The 15,942-nt window shown below is 32.1% G+C and overlaps 2 protein-coding genes across 2 annotated transcripts in view; one reads left to right on the top strand and one right to left on the bottom strand.

Moving 5' to 3' along the window:
- LOC140435237 (octopamine receptor beta-2R-like) overlaps positions 1-15,942 on the top strand; it is a 340,883-nt gene that overhangs the window by 184,378 nt on the left and 140,563 nt on the right. The gene's annotated exons all lie outside the window — the stretch shown is intronic.
- LOC140435235 (uncharacterized) lies at positions 2,016-15,301 on the bottom strand. Its single transcript, XM_072524036.1, has 3 exons — positions 15,143-15,301; positions 10,636-10,895; positions 2,016-2,235 (listed from the first exon to the last, which is right to left on the bottom strand). The coding sequence occupies exons 1-3, from the start codon at positions 15,204-15,206 to the stop codon at positions 2,044-2,046; spliced, it is 516 nt and encodes a 171-aa protein (XP_072380137.1). The 5' UTR covers positions 15,207-15,301; the 3' UTR covers positions 2,016-2,043.

Genomic DNA, 15,942 nt, shown 5'->3' with positions numbered 1-15,942 from the left:
CAAATCACTGTTAGAAAAATCTTTAAACATGTTAAACAAATTTATATATGCAAAGAACTGTGCCTATTCTCTAAGTCCCTCCAAATTGAATAGTATACCGAAATTCTTGATCGTGAGCGGAGCGTCACTTGAGCGCCTACTGTGAATAGTGTACACAATTCTTGATCGTGAGCGGAACTTGAGCGAAGCGTGACCTGAACGTCTAATGTGAATCGGCCTTTAATGATTTTAACAGAAGCCACAGGAGATTTTAACAGTAAGGTCGCAATAAAAGACGAGATATACACTAATGTATAGGAAATAACCCAATACTCACAATTTAAAATAGTTTTTTATTGTTGTCAAATTTTATTCTACCGGTTTCGGTGCTTCATCATTAGGCCCCAGTGCATAAGTTTTAGTTTTAACAACCTGGAACGAGCATATTAATAATTGCATTACCAAATGTGAAGAAAACCTTAATATCCGTAAGACCGGAGCAGACCCGAAAATAAACTTATTATTTTAAAGAGCATATACCAGATCAATTTTGGACTATGGAAACTTTTTCTATGGACCAGCGACAAAATCTTCTTTGATTAAATTGGATCGAATACAGTACAAAGCTTTAAGGTTACTCCTAGGAGCTCTTAAATCTACTTCCACACCAGCCCTTTTGGGTTGACAGAATGTAACGAGCCACCTTTACATTTAAGCCGTCTATTCTGGCAGAAAAATTTATTCTTAAATGTCAGTTTAATAATCAAAACAGCTTACTACAAAAAATATCTTGTCTCTCTGTTCTGTTGAAAATCTAGGGTAATCAGAGGGCCACTGATTTTTTGCTGGTACCTCGATATTGTTAAAGGAAAACTTTTAGGCAGGGTGCACAGATATCAGTACTTAGGTTGCGAACGAAATGAAGAATGGGATAGAAGTACGGAAATAAAACGGCGTATGGAGATAACTAGAAGTGCTCTTAATAAGATTAAAGCAATTTTATACAATGGAAAACTCAACATCGAAATTAGAACTAGAGTATTGAGATGCCACGTGTTCTCTGCCCTGTTGTATGGAGTTGAGACCTGGACCATTATAGAGGCGACAGAGAAAAAACTCATTAACTTTGAAATGTGGTGTTATCGAAGACTGTGGAAAATATCTTGGACACAGCACATAACAAATGCTGAAACGCTACGAAGAATGACAAAAAAAAAAGAAATATTCAACACTATAAAAAAATTTGAGCTACTTTGATCACATACTAAGAAACAAGAAATACGAATTGATGCGGCTGGTCAGACAAGAGGAGATGGAATGTGAAAGAGGACCGGGGAGAAGACGCACGTCCTGTCTCAAGAGTCTGAAATAATGGAGTGGGAAAACGTCAATATAACTTTTCAGAACGGCTACAGATAAAGTCAAATAGGTCATGATGATCGCCAATGTCCTTAGGAATGGGGCACGTTAAAAAGAAGACCTCGTTATTTTTATATAGATCGCCACAGTAGATTCGCCATGTTTTCAATATTTAGCCAGTATCAGTGTTTATATTACCTTCCTTATCTACTACAGACCACGTTTGAGATTTAAATTTTTTGGTAAGGAGTTTAATCTTCTGAAATAAATCCCTAGGCTCATTTCGACAGCCATGTTCGTCGATCTCCCTGCATATTTGAAAGATGTAATCAGCTTTGTCCTTGCGATACTGTTTTCTGATTTCTCTCTGTATTCACCGTTTGTTTCATATCTAGTTTTATGTTATTTTTTGCGTTGAATCACAGTCCACGGATTATCGGATATCCTCGGCTTACGTCCCGTGGAAACCACTGCCTCAGTCTTTTTCAGCCTTGATTACCTTATCTTTGAGATAGATCCAAGTGCTCCCAGGGTCACTATCTACTTAGTCTGAAGAAAGAGCTTCATAAGCTGCTATGCCTAACGTTAAAAATGTTATTTGTAATCTATTTTGCATCTACAGAAAAAAACTTAGTTTTTTATTTTTTGGGATCAGGTATGCCAAGTAAAAGATAATATTTTATTTACGTATATTATATTACACTTTTAGAATATTGTAGGTGTTGTACATTTATTATTGCCTTCTTGGGATAACATGTTCTTAGTACCAACCATGTTGGAACATTCGTTGAACCGCCTGGCAAAAATACCTCCAAAATTAGGATTTTCGCAACTGGCTCCCATAAGATGAATGGCTGCCCTGTCTTTGCAATCGAAAACGCCATCGCAGTTGCAATCCTACAAAAAAATGTATTTTACTGGTTATATTTACAAAATAACATAGTTTAACAAAGTAAAATATAGAAATTTAAGAGGAAAATTCCCAGTGGTTGGCTATATACCATAGTTTAAAGAAAACCTACAATTAAGTCAAAACTTTTTGTAAAATGGTATAAAATTTTAGTATAAAATTTTTTTAAATTATTTAAAACGGATTTATGAATTTTTAGAACGTTTTCAATTCTATCAGATCATCGTCAATGTAAAACGTCTTTACTGTAATTGGAACTAGCCACATAATGAGATCAGATGACCCTTAAATTGCATAATTTGAGTAACTAACATTATAATTGTAGCGTAGATGCACACAAATTTATATTTAAGGCCAGGTCGCTCGTGTCGAAGAGAGTGGACGTGGTTCTTTCAACCATATAGAAGCTGTATATTATTTTTCAAATCCAAGTACAATTAGATAATATATTAGAATAATTTATTATTAATGTTGGGCGCCATTTATTCTCTTAGGAATAACGAGTAGATAAGGGAAAATTTTACGACAAAACTATACTTGTATTATTTCTTTGTAATGAACAAAAGCATTATTAAAAGATTCTAGGTTAAAAAATTACGTCATTCCAAAAAGATAATAAAATACCAATTTGTGTTTACAGTATTCAATTACAATGAGAAGTGTTTCAAACATTGAAATCATGGCGTTTAGTAATTAAGAAAATGGATTTATATTTTATCCCAAATTTCGAAATTCGTTCACATTAAAAAAATATTGTTATTTATTATCTAGAATATCTATTATAATTAAAATAATATTAAAGCACTTCACTGTTTCTTTTTAAGTTCTTAAATATTCCTCGCTTGCTCAAAAGAGAAAAAATATAATAAAAATTGGTACAACCTAAATTATCCAATAGCTGGTAATTGTAAAGAAAAAGATATGATTTGTTTCTTTTCACTCTCTAAGTAGTTGACCAAATGAAACCATTATGTACGAGTCCATTTAATATATATCACACCATAAAGAGATACTGGGCTGGAATTAGAATACCATATCACAACTCCATATTTATATTACCTCGGGCCAAAGCTTATTTTAGCAATATTCTAGCCGCTCCGATAGGGGTCTAAAGACCAACTGAACAGAATCACCTGTTAGCGGCAATTTTCGCTGGGAAACGATACGAGTGACAAGTTGACGAACGGTCTCATCTAACGGATATATTAGGAATCACGGTAGGGTCCTTGAGGTAATTAAAAGTACTCGGGAGATAGATGGCGGGAGCAATTTTATTAAAAAAATTTAATCGAAATTATAATAAATTTTCTGAAACTTTTGAAATGGTTACATAATCATTAAGACACTAGGTGGATGATAAATCGATGGTCTTAATTATTCTAATATTTACAAAAAGATATTTCTACTTCATTGTAAGTTTTTTTTAATATAGAAGTTACATTTTATAGGAGGAGTATTAATTGGATGTATACTGTCATACTGTGGTGGCCGTAGCTCAGCAGTCAAGATACGGCCTTCTATCTAAGCTAGAGCGCACCAACAAAAGAATTTAGGATTCTAAAAATAGTAACGGGTTGCCTCTGTTTTGAGGAGGGCACGTAAAGCCGTCGGTTCCCCTGGGCTAATATGCTTCGACACTAGTTACCCAGAACAGGGTTAAAAATGTAATTGGTGCCATACCATGTTATTAGTCTTGTGTACTCTCTTTCCTTCACTTAATCAACCTAAACCATTTAAAGGTTATTGCATTTAAAATTAATTAGAGATTATCTTAAACACTAAAGCTTAATTGTCAATAAGATTTACAGATTATTATCACTTCTCGATGTGTACAAATTGTGGTAAAACTCTAAAACATTGTATGCAAAACAAACCCTGATAATCTAAATGACCTTCTAAATATAACGTAGATAAGGATCCGCTAAATTTCCAATAGTCATTAAGAAATGCGATATGAACTTATGTGGTCTGATTCTATATAAAAGACTATTTGTTTATAACCATTATCTTTGTAAATAAAATATTCAAAATAATATATTTCAAAAGTCGTGTAAATTAATGTGACGATAAAGTTACTGCTAAAAGGAAATGAAAGGTAGAAATTAAACAATTATTTTAAAAATTAATAGTTTTGTATATCTGGAATCGGTATTAAAATAAAAGAACCGAATAAAAATTGCCGCGCTAATCTTCCAACCCCTGAGAAAAAAGTCAGGGGTAGGTGGCGACAGAAAAATATGGATACATATGCATTAAGAAAAGCACGTCGAAATTTTGGTTGACCATATACAAGTAAAACGGGAAAAGATGTTGCAGCTAGAGTTTTGGGCCCACCTTGCGGATGCAAGAGAAACTGTAGGACATTGCTGCAAGGCACGGAAAACTAAATTTTTGACGAATTTTGGAATATTGGAGACTACGAGAAACAGAATGCTTATTTATACCATAACATTAAGCAGCCCAAAAAAAGGTCATATCCAAAAAAAAACCAAGAAAAATATTTCTTCTCGGAATTTCAGTTTTAACTATTTTGTAAAGGTAAATAGATTCGATGTGAAAATATGCAAAAAAGAATTTATTTTCATCCATGGCCTTACTTCTCAAAAGCGATTACATTTACTGCAAAAACAAATGAATAAAAGCTTTACAAGACCAACGAGGAAAATACTTGAACCGTCAATAAAATATCTGAGGAAGCTTGCCAGTCAGCTCGGGACCACAGTAATAGCATACTTAAGTAGAAAAGCCACTATAGCAGAAATAAAAATCCAAAGTATACATTGACCATGATCTCAATATATCTTCTTTATATTACGACTATTTTAAGCCCTGGTGTGCCGAAAAAAATATAATACCCATAAGTCAAGATAAATACAGAAGGATATTTTGTTTAGAATTTAATATTGGATTTAAACTACCTAGGAGTGACACCTGAAAAATATGCGATGAAATTGATGTGAAAATAAAAATCTCTATAGAAGTTGAAGATTCTGTGAAGCAGTTAAATATAAAAAAGGAGTTACATTTAAGGCAAGCTGAAGTAATGAAAAACACTTTAGGGGATGAAATAAAATTGGCTGCTTCAAAAGATACATACATATTATCATTTGACCTTCAGCAAGCACTACCTGTGCCCTCATTAATAACTGGTCCAGCTTTTTACCTTACTAAGACGTGGGTGTATAATCTTGGTATACATGATTGCGTAAATGAAAAGGGCTATATGTATATGTGGTCTGAAAATACTGGTAAAATAGGCAGCGATGAAATTGTTAGTATTCTCGTTAAATATTCTAAAGAGCGTGAACGCCTTAATAAAAACCTTATGGTTTATACCGATAATTGTGGAGGCCAAAACAAAAACTAAGTTTTGGTTAGCTTGTGGAAGCAGTTGGTAATTTTTGGTATTGGGTATTTTTGATTCTGTAGAGCATAGATTCTTAGCAGTTGGGCATACTCATCTACCGTCCGACCGAGACTTTGCTATGATCGAGAAATACAAAAAGAAAATGAAGGTAGTACATGAACCAGCATATTGGTTTGATGTAGTAAGGAAATGTAAAAGAACCAATCCTTTTGAAGTACTTACTTACTTACTTAGTCCTAAGCCTTTCTACCGTCAGGTGTAAGGCTGGTGGGGTTAAGTTTTGCACTGTTGTTTCCGTGCTATCCGTCTTGTGTTAGATTTCGTGCACTTTCCCATGTCAATCCTTTCTTCTCAACTTCTTTTCTGATTTCGTCTACCCACCTAACTCTTGGTCTTCCTCGTTTGTTTTTCCCTTGCATTCTCGTTTCAAACACACGTTTTGTTAATCTTTCATTCGACATTCTACACACGTGCCCGAACCATCTTAGTTGCCCCTCTACTATTTTTCCGTTTATTGGTTCTAGTTTTAGGTTTTGTCTGATTGTTTCGTTTCGTATTTTGTCTGTCCTCTTTCTATTTCTATTTTCCTCAGGAATCTCATTTCCATAGCATTGACTCGAGATTTTTGTCTCCCAGTCAATGTCCATGACTCGCTATTATACATGATTGTAGGTCTAACTACTGATTTAACGACTGCCGTTTTAACCTTCTCCGGTATTTCTTTTTTCCCCAAAAATGTTGTTTTCATAGTGTTAAATAAGCTTCCTGTTCGTCCCATCCTCTCATTTATTTCCATGTCTTGTTTACCGTTTGATTCAATTATTGCTCCAAGGTATTTAAAATGTTCCACTTGTTCTAGTTGTTTTTTGTTTAATTGTATTGCGTGTATCTTTCTCTTATTTGAAATTATCATTGTTTTTGTTTTCTCTGTATTTATTTTCATATTTATGTTTGACAGTTCTTCTTCTAGGATTTCAAGGTTGTTCTGTAGGTCTTCTCTGTTTTTTGCTATCAAGACCATGTCGTCTGCAAATAGAAGCTCTGATAGTTGAGTCTGTTTCATTTGCCAGTATCCTAAGGTTAGTTTTCTCATTCTTTTCTTGGCTTTCTTTATTGCTTCATCCAGTACCACTGAGAACAGCAGTGGGCTCAACACGCATCCCTGTTTGACGCCTTGACTTGTAGTAAATTCTTCGGATTCCTCCTTGTTGGTTCTCACCGTATTTGCATTATTATTGTACATATCCTTTATTACATCAATTGTTATCCTGTCAACTCCTCTTTCCTTTAATGTCCTCCATACGTCCTTTCTTTGTATTCTGTCAAACGCCTTTTCCAGATCAATAAAGCATATATGTATTTCTCTATTTTTATTGATTACTTTCTCACTTATTTGTCCTATTGTGAATATGTGGTCTTGCGTGCTTCTGTCCTTCCTGAATCCATATTGTGTATCTTCCATAGTTGGTTCTATTTGGGTTTTTATTCTTGTTTCTATTATTCTTGCGAATACCTTCTCAGGAATACTTGATATAGTAATACCTCGGTAATTATTACAGTTTCTCTTGTCGCCCTTTTTGTGTATTGGTAGTATAATGTCTTTCTTTCAGTCCTGTGGTATTTCTACTCTCTTTATGGTATCATTCATTAGTTCTTTCATGCTGTCCACTCCCTTTATTCTCATGAATTTTATCATTTCCTTTTGAAGTAACAATAATAAAAAGAGAAGACTTTCTTTCATTTAAAGTTTTGGAAGAAACTATAACCAAAAAAAAGTTAACAGATGAAAAAAAAAATTTTCTTCTCCAAAATTTGTGTTTTTAGATTTAACAATGAACTCCCAAATATAATGAAAATTAATTACTTCCTAAATGAAATGTTTAAGAATATTAATATTGAAAAAAGGGAATCAGAAATCAATGTTTGGCAGACTGTCTTCAGCAAAAGTATGCAGAACCAATAAAACTAAACCCTCAAAAACTTTAAAACTTATCGCTTTTGCTACCATACATACCCGAAGTTCACCACCAATTTTATTTGGAAATTGGTGCAAAAAATTTAGTTATTCAAGAGACTGAACAGCAAACAATGACAGTAGAAGATATAGATGAAGAATACCTGTTAAGTGAAAACTAAGTTCAGATTTTTTTTATATAAAAGGATACAAGCCACAATTTGCTCAACAAATAAATCTTAAAAAACAAAATTGATGCTTTTTTTCAATTTCTTTTTATTGGTAAGATACTCAATGACCAGTTTTACCTTTTGTACCTCAAATCAAATAAATTGCACTTAAATTGGGCTTTGTGGATTTAAAATGATTTTCAAACATTAATTTTCTCTAAAGTAATTGTATGTGGCATACATCCTTTTCACGCCAAGGACTTCATATTACGTGTTTTTCTTTTAGAAAGTACAGCCACATCCACCATAATGGTTATTAGCGGCAGCTAGAGAATTACAAAAATAAATTTTATAAAATATTCCTATAGATTTTAAACAATTTATATTATTTGCTGAAAAATTAATGCCAAATAAATTACTTATACTGTTGGGTATGTTGAATGCTACACGATTGTTGGCAAAACGGGAGCATATAATTAAAAGATGGTTAACATATTAACTGCCCATCTATTCTGGGTAGGTTTTCACCAAGAACCGCTTACTGTTTTTGATACATAGACGTTTATTTTTTAGTTTTGGAAAAAGTTGGAATGAAGTAAGTATTTTTAAAATAAATGCACATATATACAATAAGGATTGGTGGTGAACGGAAGAGCGTCACTGGCTCACGGCTCTATAATAGTATATACAGACGCCGTACGACGCGGTGGTGTGTTTTGTAAATAATATTGATAAAAATCAGGTTTAATAGGAACATTTATTTACTAATACAAAATAAAACAAGAAATACCAAATAACATAAAATAAAGATACATAAAACTCATATTTTTTCTCTTTAGATCTTCTACCTCTCGTTTTGTTACTAGGTGATCTTTTGTTACGTATTCGGTTTAAGAATTATTAATTTTTAAAAGTGACCTAACAAGTTCTAAACGAACTTCGTATAGACCAATCTTTTTTCCAGAATACTTGTTGTATAGTATGTGAGCATTAATAGCCATCATCTGCATAATATGTATAAATATTTTTGTTGGCCATTGTACAGTATTTCGTTGACACGGATAATAGGCAAGCATCTGGTCTTGTCGATCAATACCAGACATATTTTTATTATATCCTATAATAGGTTCTGTTTTCATTATATGCTGACCTCTTCTTGTTGTAAATTGTTGTAAGGTGTTTTGACATTCTGTTGTTATATAGTAAACGTCTTTTTTATTCTTCCATTCGCCAACTAATACCCTTTCTCGGCAAAAGGGCAATTGTTGCACCTTTGGCAAGTTTTTCTTGTTTTAGTTCTGCAGGATTATTTCTACAGTCAATTTGAAGAGTTCCTGTGCAGTAAGTTAAAAATTCAAGCAAATTTTTGGCTAAATCAAAGCTGTTGTAAAATTGTCCATGTAAACGTAATGACCTGCATTTAGTTTTCCTTCTAAAAGGTGCAAAACTACTTTATTGGCTTGTCTCTTTTCACCTGAATCGTCAAATATTCCAGAATAAACTAAAAATTTTAAAATTAGACCATGTGGTTCGGTCGACATATACAACTTGATTTCAAATTTATGCTTTTTGTTTTTTAAGTTTGTCTAAAATTAAGTCGTCCTCTGTGTACCATTGACTCATCTAAGCTCAAATTACGATCAGGAGAATAACCTTCTCCCATTCTAAAATGAAAAAGACAGTCAAGATTTGATTTCACATCCAAAGTGTCTATGTATCTGTTTATACGTATTTCGCCCTAATAGGGCTCGTCAGAACAGCTATTCATAGGCTTTCTTAACGTGAAAAATAAATTTTTTCTGTCTTTAAGAAGCAATAATAAAATGGCTTCGATATGGACGCAATAGCGACATCTGATAATAAATCCGTAAAATAGTTTCGAAACACAATTCAGATTTCTTTTTTAATCTGAGCCTTCTAAAAATTGCAAGGCATAACAGACGTTTATAAAGATGTTAATAGAGACATGGGGAATCTAAAATTTGCATTCCACGACATGTCTCCTCAACTAAGAAGAAATCCTTAGCGAATTCTAGAATGTGTCGCCCCTACACCGTCCTTATCGGCAAGGAAAGTGATAACAGTAACTTGTACATTACATGTTTCAGATATTAGTGGATAACTTTTAGACAATAAATATAAATATAAATCGTCTCGTGTGTCCAATTCGTAATCTCGTTATCACTAATTGTTCCCTTCTGTTTCTGGTTAGAGTTTTCCAAGCTGTAACATCATTTTTAATTTGCTTTAATAATGTTTGAGAAAATTGCCATTCATTTTTCCACTTGCACAAAGCTCGATTTTTAGTAAAAGCTTTTATATCTCTCGCGGTATTTTGATACTCAGCTTTTTCTATATCGGCACATACAGCAATTTCACTTGCAGACTGGTCCACTCTTTCGCTACCTACGTTGCCAATGTGTGATGGTATCCATATAAATCAGTTTTTTAAGAGGACCTTTGGGATAAATATATTTAACGGTTTGAAGGACACTTAGTGAGTCACTTAAGATAACTGAATTAGAAATGCCATTAAAATTTATATGCATGATAGCTTTGAACACTACATATAGCTCAGCGGAGAAAATAGAAAAGCAAGTTTGGAGACAAAATTGATATGTGTCGTTTGGGGTAACGAATGCAGCGGCAACTTCTCTGTCACACTTTGATGCATCTGTAAAGGTTTTAAAACAACGCTCGCCATGCTGACTGAGAATTAAATCTAGATTATGCTTCATCTCAGCGGTAGTATTAATATGTTTGTTAGATTGGGTTAGGACAGTATTTATATTTGTGGTATTAATTATCCAAGATGAGTATAATCCCTCCCTGCATATAGATAAAGTTTTCCTGCATATTGATAAGGAAAGAGTAAATATTGTAATCAATTACTTACCATATCTTCTCCAAATTGTCCAGTATACTGAATGATAGTACCAACAATACAGTTTTCATCCCTCATACAATTTCTATACGCTGATGGATCTGTTGATTTTTCATTTGGAGATACAGTGAGAGAACCTGCTTTCTTCCAGTAATCTTCAGAAATTGAGTACCTGGCACAATTTTGTCTGATCCAACATCCACTTCTAGCATGACACAAGCACCTAACGCAGTCATAAAGGTCGTGTTTGAGCCAGTTGGTTTGTTGACCCTCTAAAACAAAAAATATGATTTTCTAAACTGTTCTCAAAAAATAAATTAAATTTATTAAATGTTACATCTGATTATGTGATAAGATTCTATTGTTTTATCTAATAATTTCATATAGCATAAAACGAATCAGATGAACCGATTAGTATTGAACAAGAAATGGAAATAAAATATCTTGAAATTACACTGTCTAGCCATGGAGACCTGCACAAAGAAGTGAGAGATAAAGTAAAAAAGCTAATAGGTTAGCAGGATGCTTTAATAGTAGTATATCGCGAAACCAAGTATGAGCATACAGGATTGTTATAAAGAGGAAGAAGAAAAATTATATTACTGTACTCTCCTTTAATTGAATTGAACAATGTTGTAAACAGTACTGCATTTTTTGTTGTCTTATAAAAATAAGCAGAATTGTTACAGCATCTGTAACAATTAAGTACAGGATTGATACTATGAAAATTCAAGGCAAGAAATGGGGACAAGCAGAAAACATCCAAAAAGCAGATGAGAATTACTACATGGAATATCAGGTCGCTCAACTCAAGGGACTAAGAAATAACTTAAGTGCTGAAAGAGAAACAAATAAACATTTGTGCTCTACAGAAAACAAAAAGAAAGGACAAGGACAATCAAAATTAGGTAAATACATACTAATCTACAGTGGAGTAGTACAAGAAAAAAAAGGGACAAAGTAGGTGTAGCCTGACTAATACATCAAAAGTACCAAAATCACATCAAAGAGTGTCAATACAAATCAGAAAGGATTGTAACAGCAAAGATAAGAATGGAGAAAGAAGATCTGAACATCATATAAGTATACAGACCAGAAAATAATAAGCCTCAAACAACAAGGGAAACGTTTTATGACGAATTGCAACAAGTCGTAGATCAAGTCAAAGGGAAGATGATAATATTGAAGGATTTTAACGCTCAATGATAAACTTCTGCACAAATAAAGAACTTAGAATAAACAACACATTTTTTAACCACAAAACACCAATACGAATATACATTCAAAAACACCCATGGAAAAAGATCTATGACAGATTACGTTATAACCAACAGTGATATATCCATCAAAAATAATCGAAGTAAAATGCCTCAACTCAGAAGATGTAGGTAATGACTATAGCCTAGTATTATTTAAAATAAAGCGGCGCCAACATAAACAAAAATCACGAGTCGAAGGACTAAATACGGCATCCATGGAATACTTATATGAGCCCCTTCCCATATCAGTTGGCCCACCTATGGAATTTGCAGTTTAAGTCGATTACCATAAACAAATTATACTTTGCATGTTTTTATAAACTCCCATAATAGTTAACATGGCATTTGTATTGATATTTATCAAAAATATTACGCTTATGGTTATTTATTTATTTTCAACAATCAAAAAAAATTTCACTTAACTCTGGCTATGCATTGACTTATGTTAACATAGTTTGATTTTTTCATAATTACCTTAAATCCAGAGGTAGCTATGGAACAATGACATAAAAGCAATAATGTCAGTTAATGTCAAATGTATTTTGCAGTACTGTAAAACTTTTTGCCGTTTGTGGATTGTATAATGGGGCGAGGTGAAGTTATCGATGAGAAAAATTGTTCAATCAATATTAGATTTTTTATTTCTGGAAAATCCAATTCGGAAATTGCGAATATGTTGCAATTGTCACGCTATAGTGTAAGAAATATAGTCAAAAGATACAAAACTATAGGTTCGGTCGTCACAAAACCTAGAAATGTAGGTAAAAGTAAAATACCCGAAGCAGATCAAAGGGCATTAAAACGCATTATATTGAAAAATCGACGAGCAAATGATATGGAGTTAAGCGTTTTATGAAGTGACGTTATTGGAAATCACGTTTCTAGATCAACATGTCACCGAGAGTCCCACAAATTAGGATTTGGTACTTACAAAGTAAGATTTATAGTTGAAAAAATTAGTACGAATTGGTTTTAATAAAGGTCATTTTATTTTAGGCTAAGGAAAAGCCACTTTTAACATTACAACAACAAAAATAGACTGAAAGATGGTCAAAAGAGCATAAAGATTGGACTCGGTAGCAATGGGATTCAATACAATGAAATGATGAGTCCAGATTTGAAGTGTGTGTTGGAGAAAGTACGAGTCGGGTCATTCGCAGGAAAACTAAAACTTTTCATCCCGACTGTCTAAAGAAAAAAGTCAAATTTCCTACATCTCTCATGATCTAGGGCAGCATGTTGTCTAAAAATGTGGGACAGTTACATTTTATCGATGGGGTATCGATGGGAATACCGTTTAACATCAGCGGAAGATTTTGTCTTCCAACAGGACGGCGCAGATTGTCATAAAGAGTTTAAAATGAATTGAAGACCATGGCATACTACTTCTGGAATTGGTTTCTAAAAGTCCCGACTTGTTCTCGATAGAAACTTTGTGGCGCGAAAAGAAAAAAGCTTTGAGATAACATCCTGCCAGGTCCGTTAACGAATTGATGGAAAAATTGCAAGACATATGGGATTTGTTTACATTAGAATATTAACAGAACTTGGTAAAAATTATGTCTCGAAAAATTGTGGATGTCATTAAAAATAAAGAGGATGTAGGTCAGTGGTAAACTTTCAGAGTTTTTTTTTTTGTTAATATTACAAATTCTATGCGTTTTTTAAATTTATTATTATTCTGTTTAATCAATAGTTTTCATTACGTTATAAAATATTTTCTATAATTAGGAAATTCAAATATGTTGTTCGATGCATTAAATTTTTTAAAATTTACGCTGCGCTTTTATTTTTGTTCTCTAAAATTTAATTTTTTAATTAATCTAACGTTGGGCCAACTGATTTGGGAAGGGGTCTTAAAGAAAATGAATATCAGAGAAATATTTGAAAACGATAGCATCGAGGAAAGCTGGGAAGCACTCAAAAATAACATAATTAATGCAGCAACAGAACCACTTGGAGAGAGGAAAGTAACAAACCTTTTAATATGTAAATTGGAGCTGGAGGGCCAGACAATAGAACAAGTGATGGAGTTTAAATATCTAGGCATCACATTCTCTAGCTACGGAAATTTCGAAACAAAATTAAAAGATCAAGTGAATAGAGCAGACAGAGCCCAGTCTGCCTGAATGAATGAAAACACTTATAATGAAAAATTGATGGCAAAAAACTATGTCTCTAGAAGAACAGATATATGACATAGATGCAAGTTAGAGAACATCAAGAACTGGGTAAAAAATAAGAGAGTAGAATGGAACGATCATATGACGTATATAAATATACATATATAATATATATATATATATATATATATATATATATATATATATATATATATATATATATATATATATATATATATATTTAACGTGATTATTTCGACCAAAAAAAAACAATTTATAAGTATGTTGGAAATATCGGGTATGTGGTCTATATTAAATAAAAATCTTTGTTTTTTCTAAAGCTCAATATTTCGCCATTTATTTAATAGCTTCATCGGGAGTAAAGAAATTAAAAGATTATACACATAAATAAAATTGAATATTAAAATAACATTATTGCTAATGTATCTGTACATTTAATAAAATGCATGTTAAAATTTAAAATATCTTTGAGCACGTTCATTAACAATAAACTCACTTGTTCCATCTCATTTATTGTTAACGAACATGCTCGAAAATATTCTAAATTTTAACATGCATTTTATTAAATGTACAGATACATCAGCAATAATGTTATTTTAATATTCAATTTTATTTATGTGCATAATCTTTTAATTTTTTTACTCCCGATGAAGCTATTAAATAAATGGCGAAATATTGAGCTTTACAAAAAACAAATTTTTTTATTTAATATAGACCACATACCCGATATTTCCAACATACTTATAAATTATATATATATATATATATATATATATATATATATATATATATATATATATATATATATATATATTGGTTGTCGGATGATAACCACAACCAATAGAGTAGTAAAGATGGCAAGCGACGATTCCCCAATAGGAAAAAGATTAGTAGGAAGACCACAAAAACGATTGAACTACAACTTACTGGAGGCAAATTGAAAAACTGACGGAGTCGTCTCTACATAAAAGAAAAAAAATAAGATAAGAACAATAAAGTATAGTATAATATAAAATATACTAAGAGTTAATTTAAATCAAGGATATTTTTTAAAGTTCCAAAAAGTTAACAAATAAACTTTAATTAATATAAACAATAAAAACAAAATTTCCTTACCTACTGCCGTTACAGCCAGAAAGACCAAACAAACTGCTAAAACTACCAATTTCATTGTACTCATTTTTTTCAATTCTCTGTTCGACACCTTCGTTAACTATAGAAATGAGATATCGATTCTGCAAGTATTTATACCAAATAAACAGATTAAGATTACATTAAGAAGTTAATCATCCTTTTATCAAAAATTCGTTAGGTCAAAGGAGATAACTAAAAATAAATTCCCACATCCATGTGATATTGAATAAATTGTTTAAACTTACCGCAAATTAAGAAACAGATTTGCTTCAGATTTATTCCTTTATTCTTTTAAAAATATTTACTTTTGGTTAATTCAATACACACACATGCCTATGGCTCTCATTATATTCTACGATGCTAAAAGAAAATTAGTTACAAAAGGCAATAAAAGGAATACTAGAAAGAAGAAAATTATTACGCAAAAATAAAACTCAAAACACAAAAATTAAAATAAAAACTAAACAATTGCTAAGAAGTAGAAGAAGACAATATTTGAAGAGATATACAATCCTTATATTAACAGCAAGTGGAAGAAGCCATAGCACATAATAAAAAAAGAAAGAAAAGAGGCATAAGAGCATTAAAAGATGAAATAGATAAAGGGCACAGAGATACGGAGGCGCAGAGAAGGAGAAATGGAAAAAAAACACAAAGCGTAAGAAGAAGAGAATTATACAATTCAAAAAAGAACAAACCAAAAGAGTCAAAACAAATTGCAAATTCATTAATGGAGACTTTATTCATAACTTATATTGAAAGTCACTAAAAAAAAAATAATA

Source organism: Diabrotica undecimpunctata, chromosome 2 (assembly GCF_040954645.1).
Source record: "Diabrotica undecimpunctata isolate CICGRU chromosome 2, icDiaUnde3, whole genome shotgun sequence".
NCBI lineage: Eukaryota > Metazoa > Arthropoda > Insecta > Coleoptera > Chrysomelidae > Diabrotica > Diabrotica undecimpunctata.
This window is presented reverse-complemented; position numbering and strand designations above follow the sequence as displayed.